The following is a 6,206-nucleotide window of genomic DNA, read 5'->3' as shown; positions in this document are numbered from 1 at the left end:
TGAATGCAACCAAATAGCCACCTCCTATCTGTCTTTTTTAATCCTGGCTGGACTCTCCCTCTCCTCTACAAATAGGGGAATGCTTTCACAATTTTTCTTGCGACTTCCCCTGCCGCTCTTTTATATTTTTCTCCTCAAAGTTTGTTCTGCTTTGATTGTTTAAACCTCAGAGAAACTTAAGGTTGAAAAAGCGCACACACGGATATAGAAAGGGTTGGCTTCCATTGATCCTTTCTCATACAGCTCAAGAGAGATAAATCTTCGATCTTTTGCCAGAAAGCTTTCTGCTTATTCAGAGGTAAATGAGCCTCAATCTGACTTATTTCAGTTTGTTTTTTTCCTTTTCTTTTTCCCCAGTGCATTATTCCCTGCGTTTGGCTACAATCAATTGTTTGGTTTATATATTTTTGCTAAATTGATCTCTCTCTCCTCAATTGTTTTTTATGTCAGATAAAACTAACATGGGTGTATTTCAATGGTATTGGACTTTGTAAATGTTTTTAATTTTGAATTTTGCATTCGAAAGATTAATGGGAATCCGGGTTTTGATTTCTGGAGTATTATTCGGTGTTATGCGCTTCAAGTTTCGATTTTTTACCAGCCCATTGCAGACGTCTCAAGTCTTTTGACTTGGTGTCTAAGGGACCTCCCGATACTCTCTTCTCAGAAATGATTTTTCCTATAAAAAAAAAGTTTGGATTTTTTTATTTTATTTTGTTGACATATCTCATGGTGTTTGATTGCTTCAATGGAGTTTCTGCCCTTATATGCACCTTCAAGCTAGAATTTTACATATGTTGCTAGATCGAGAAAAAATAGTGTATTCTTATATCTTTCCGCGTATGTTGATCAGGGGGAATCTAGAATTGGAGGCATAGAGTTCTCCATGGTGAGCTTTTAATAATATTTTTCAGCTCTCTTATTTTGGATTAAATTTTAGTGGAAATATGCGTACTTTCTCGCGGAATGCAATTAGACGGTGATGTCAAGTGTGGATCAAAGAGATTGCTTTCTCGTAGTTTTGATCTGTATTTTCTTTTGGTCTCTAGGGTGAAGCGCCAGCTTTCATTATTGATGATCTGCAGACGGAATTTCTAAATGGGTTTGATTTAAAATCCCATGTCATCGGCAATAAAGCAGTATGATGATCCAATTCTTATATGATATCCCTATGCTTCGTGCTTTAGTGATTCTTCAGATGTAGCATCTTCCCAATTGATTTTTTTTAACAGTATCTGATTGGTGGAGTCAACGATGAACCAACATTATCACTTGGAGTTCATATTTTTGACCAAACAAGAGGCGAATTGTGAGTTTATAGTTCTATCCTCAAGGTTGCTTCATTCAGGCGTGGTTACTAATTTCTGGAAGGATTTGCAGGGTGAATCCTCTTGTGCTGGGAACAAAACCCACACCATGCAAAGGCCATTCAGCTGTGCCTTTAAATGAGGACCGAATATTGATAATTAAGAGAGGTTCTGCCCCAGATGATTGCATATGGTTTCTTGAGGTTGGTATCCTGCATATTAATTGAAGTCATTTTGTCTGCTTTCTTATAGCACTGAAGTCACAGACCATATGGCAAAGTTGAGATGGCATATGAGATAACAGGGTCAGCACCAAGATGATCATTAAAATCCAGAAAAGTTTCTTTTTAAAAATTTTTAAATAGACTCATTTCTGATGTCACCGAGAACAAATGAAGTTGTTCAAATACTACGTAAACTGAAATGGAAGCATTTATTTTCTTCTTCTATTTAAACATCCCCCCCCTTCCCAAAAAGAAAACCTCTAAATGGGAAGTTGTAAACATCATCTAATTGTCTAATAATTTCTGTACTATACCTCAGAGTTCAATTTTTTTGAACACTTGGTAGGTGGACACCCAATTTGTTAGGGAACAGAGAAAAATATTGGGGACTGAAGTTGTTGCTTGGAGTAAGGGTGTGAGGGGCAATCCTGACAAGCCAGTTGTTATTAGTGGTCCTTCTGGAGTAGGTAAGGGTACACTAATATCTATGCTCATGAAGGAATTCCCATCTATGTTTGGATTCTCTGTGAGCCACACAACCCGGGCTCCAAGGGGCATGGAGAAGGATGGAGTTCATTACCATTTCACTGAACGAAGTGCTATGGAGAGAGAGATAAAATATGGCAAGTTTCTTGAGTTTGCTGCTGTTCATGGGAATCTCTATGGAACTAGTGTTGAAGCTGTTGAAGTGGTAGCAGATGCAGGAAAGGTAAATACTGACTATTTTTGTTTTCTGAAAGCTGGGTGTTAGATTTGATTTTTAATGTAAATAATAATTTCCCTTTTTGTTGGTTATAAATGGGAATTTACATATAAATTTATGACTTGGAAGTTAAAGAAATGCCTATAACTTATAGTTTATTGATCTGTTATCCAGAAGAAACCATTAACCATTCTGGTACTTAATAATAATTATTTTAACCATTCTGGGACTTCATAATAATTATTCTAACCAAGTTGATATATTGATTGCAACAAGCACAAAAGTTGAGATCTCTCTTTTTCAATATGTTATTTCTATTGGCAATAGCTATTACTTCTTTTTATTTTTTTTCATACAGGGTGGGGGTTTGAACTTGGTTCTCCCATTTGGAGACCAGGCCTTATGCCATCTGGTCCAAAGGACCTTGGCATAGCTATTGATTTTAATTGGCTTGATTTTCATGATTTCCTTGTATCTATTTCTTCTTCCTCACTAGGTGTTTCCTCTTGTATACGTCCTATGAACTTAGGCTATGCCTATTCTTCTATTAGCATCAATAACACTTTTTACTCAAAAAAAGAAGATTTCTTGAAATTTCTATATATATATATATATTAGATGTCATTCATTTAAGTAATATCAATTCTGAGAGGGCTTGTTCTAGTTCAAATCAGATGCAAGATCGTCTGATTTGGCCTTGCCTGGGATGATGTTAATATTTGATTTTTGTGTTGGATGATTGTAGGAACCTTGTCGATTGCATTCTCAAGCGACCTTCACTTTCCCTGTAAAATTAAAATGAGTTTCTCCCTGCAAACTTGAAATGTTTTTGTCTGGTTTCAATGTAGAGATGCATTCTTGACATTGATGTTCAAGGGGCAAGGTCTGTGAAGGCTAGTTCTCTTGATGCTATGTTCATCTTTGTCTGTCCACCATCGATGGAAGAACTTGAGAAGCGCCTCCGAGCAAGGTGAGTCAGAGGTCTCCATTTTGGTATTTTTCCTTGAATCCCATCGTCTTGATTCTGATTTGATTACTGAAAACAGGGGAACTGAGACAGAGGAACAGGTCCAGAAGCGACTAAGAAATGCTCAGGCAGAGATTGAGCAAGGGCAATCATCAGGCATCTTTGATCATATCTTGTATAATGATAATCTTGAAGAGTGTTATGAGGGTCTTAAGGTAATTGTCTGATAATCTGCTGTGCGCCCACGTTTTTCTGGATGCCATGTTTATACTTCTGTTTGTCTGTGGCCAGTGAATAATTCTCTTCAACTGACTTGTTCTGACAACAACTTCTATCTGGTGTAGAAACTCTTGGGACTTGATGGAAATGTCACCACTTCCCCAAAAGCATGTAAGAAGTCTCCCAATTACATCACATAAAACTGGTGTTCCATTTCTTCTTGTACATTCTATATGCCATTGAAATTAAATTTGATTGTGTAAAATGTCAATCCAGCACCCAAAGGAGTTGAGTTTCCTATGGACGTAGCAATATCAAAAATTGATCAGAAAATCATCATTAAGTGTGGAAGTCCGGAACTAAAAACAACTTCAAAGAACTTGTAAGTTTCTTGCTTATTAATTTTAGATTTGGTGAGTTTTAAAATTTATATGCATGTATATGTGGGCTTGAGCAGGATTGTGTTGGATTTATGCTCACTCAAAGGAGGTGCACCTGGACGGACAAGAGGGCTAGATTTTTATGCCATTTGAGTCATTTTCAAATGGCTTAAATGGATTCAACCAGCTGAGCTAACGCTCCCTTCCGTGGCAATACTAACTTGGATCTCATTTTAAAAAGTCATCTTTAGTGTTATCTCTTCAAAGGGGAAACCGTGAGAACGCTCTTGATATTGTTATGTGAGAGACCATCACATGATTTGATTTTTTTTTCTTCTGTTCCCTATTCTTTGTTTGTTTTAGAATACGTGAACAATTACTATTCCTCCCCGTGGGCAATGAGAAATGATTTATGATTTCTGCGGCAATGAAGGAATTTTGCAACTAGCTCAAAAAGATTATCCATCTCAAGCCATGTTATTCTACTGTGGATGCACGTAATAGAAAGTTAGGTTCATGAACTTGGTGTGACCATTTGAGGGAGACAGATTAATTGAAAATATTTGCTTTTCTAGGCGTAGTTGGAAGGGTACTTTTTCCATGGCAATCTGTTTCCCTACGATTCTTGAAAATTCACTTGAGGGTGACAGATTGAAAATATTTCAAACCGTCCATATGCTGATACTCATTGGATATATTATCAGTTATTCCCAATTATTAGAACGTTATTCTATCATTTGTTATAAACAGCGAGAAAATAAATAGTATTAAAATAAAGTAGTTGTACAGAATTTCTCGAAATCACAGAAAATTCATTCAAACAAAAATTAATGCTTGCACTCAATAACTAATGGAAAGCCTCTGAAGTCTAAACTCCTATTTGAAAGCATATCCGTAGATAAAAATCTTCTCATGTTTAGTAGCTTTTAAAAGCGGCCATTGGCCAAGACCTACCTCAGAAAATCATGTAACGAACCTTATTAGCTTCTATTTTCTTTATGAGAAAGTAATGAGAAATATCACGTGAAGACAGTGACTCAAACTCAAAGAAAGTAAGAAAAAAGGGGAGAGATTTGACAAAAAGAGGATAAAATGTCGCAAGATTCGACTATTCAGAGGATTTGCCTACTTGGGGTGGCATCATCACCAAAAGCTAAAAATTCCTTCCGGATATGAGAATATCTCACCCCATTTGCCAAAGGTATGTGTATATATATATTCATGGAATAGTCATTTACAAGACTTACTGCCACAAATTCTCCACTAAATGTGAGAAAAAGGGAGTTGAAACAGAAACTTCTATCATTAAATAAAGAGTGATATGATCATGTCACCATCGACAGCATAGCTAATGGGAGGCCGCAATGAATGTAAATATGATTGGGGCGAACAGTTGTGAATATATAAAGTGAGCTAACAATTTTTTTATTTTTTATTTTTTTTTTACACCAGAAGTGAGGAGACCCTCCCTAAAACTTGCTTTCTTTCTGGTATAACCCGGGAAGGTTAATACAGTCAATATGCTATTATATATATATTTATAGAAGATGGCTTGTTATAAATGACCATAGAGAGGTAACCATCAAATTTTTAGCTTTTTCTACAAGATATTTCAGAACAGCCGTTAATGCAGTTTTCAGTTGTGAACACAGTAGCCACCAGGAAAGACCCTTTCAAGTGTGACCTCGGTCATCTTTAGCTGGCACGCTGAAGTGCTGAACTAGGGGCCCCAAGTCGTGGCAGGCTGCACTTTTTTCTGCAGTGGTCCTGGTCTTGTTGTCAGCTTTAAATTAAGTTGACCCAAACCAGCCAATGCCTTGCTGTGTTGGTCTATCCATCCAAGTTGGGGGAAAAATGTCATTTGCAGAAGAATATGTTATTTGTGCTGAGTACGTAAGGCTTGTGTTTTCCCACCTCATGCCTATGGGGCTAGCTTTAGGGGAAGGTGTGAACGTAGAAGCTTCGCTGCAGTAGGAAAGGCATATCTGTGATCTCCGAGGGGGTGTCACTGCGGTTTTGAAATGAGCGGTATAAAAATGCATTTGCTGCAATGCAAGTTGGGGGAATGTGGGGTCAAAAGTTGTCATGAGTGAGGCCACGCCACAGCAGGAGGAAGTGGGGGGCGATGCCATGCTCCTTTTTTCCTTTCGGAAGGGTTCCATCAACCTCACATCACATGCACAGCTTTTGCCGCTTTGCGTTTCGTTTGGTCTGTTCTGGTCTATTCTATTTCCCCCTCACATGCCTTGCAGTGTCTGTTTTGGATTGTGGCGATGCCTCGCATGCAAGGACCTTTGCACCTCATATTCAAAATTTTTTGTCTTCATTTGTTTAGGTAATTTAGATTAATTATAGGATAAAATATTTTGTGGATTTTTTTTTTTTTTTTTTTTTGGCTTAATACAT

General features: G+C 37.4%; 1 protein-coding gene across 1 annotated transcript; it reads left to right on the top strand.

Moving 5' to 3' along the window:
* LOC122277265 (guanylate kinase 2-like) lies at positions 1-4,228 on the top strand. The gene is given in 12 exon segments (XM_043087206.1): positions 1-298; positions 854-889; positions 1,050-1,139; positions 1,233-1,309; positions 1,381-1,510; positions 1,878-2,240; positions 3,083-3,204; positions 3,281-3,416; positions 3,546-3,591; positions 3,697-3,802; positions 3,878-3,950; positions 3,952-4,228. Coding segments are annotated over 11 exon segments (1,191 nt in total). The 5' UTR covers positions 1-298; positions 854-886; the 3' UTR covers positions 3,997-4,228.
* Positions 4,229-6,206: the final 1,978 nt, after the last annotated feature.

The sequence above is a fragment of the Carya illinoinensis genome, chromosome 9 (genome assembly GCF_018687715.1).
Source record: "Carya illinoinensis cultivar Pawnee chromosome 9, C.illinoinensisPawnee_v1, whole genome shotgun sequence".
NCBI classification, from domain to species: Eukaryota; Viridiplantae; Streptophyta; class Magnoliopsida; order Fagales; family Juglandaceae; genus Carya; species Carya illinoinensis.
This window is presented reverse-complemented; position numbering and strand designations above follow the sequence as displayed.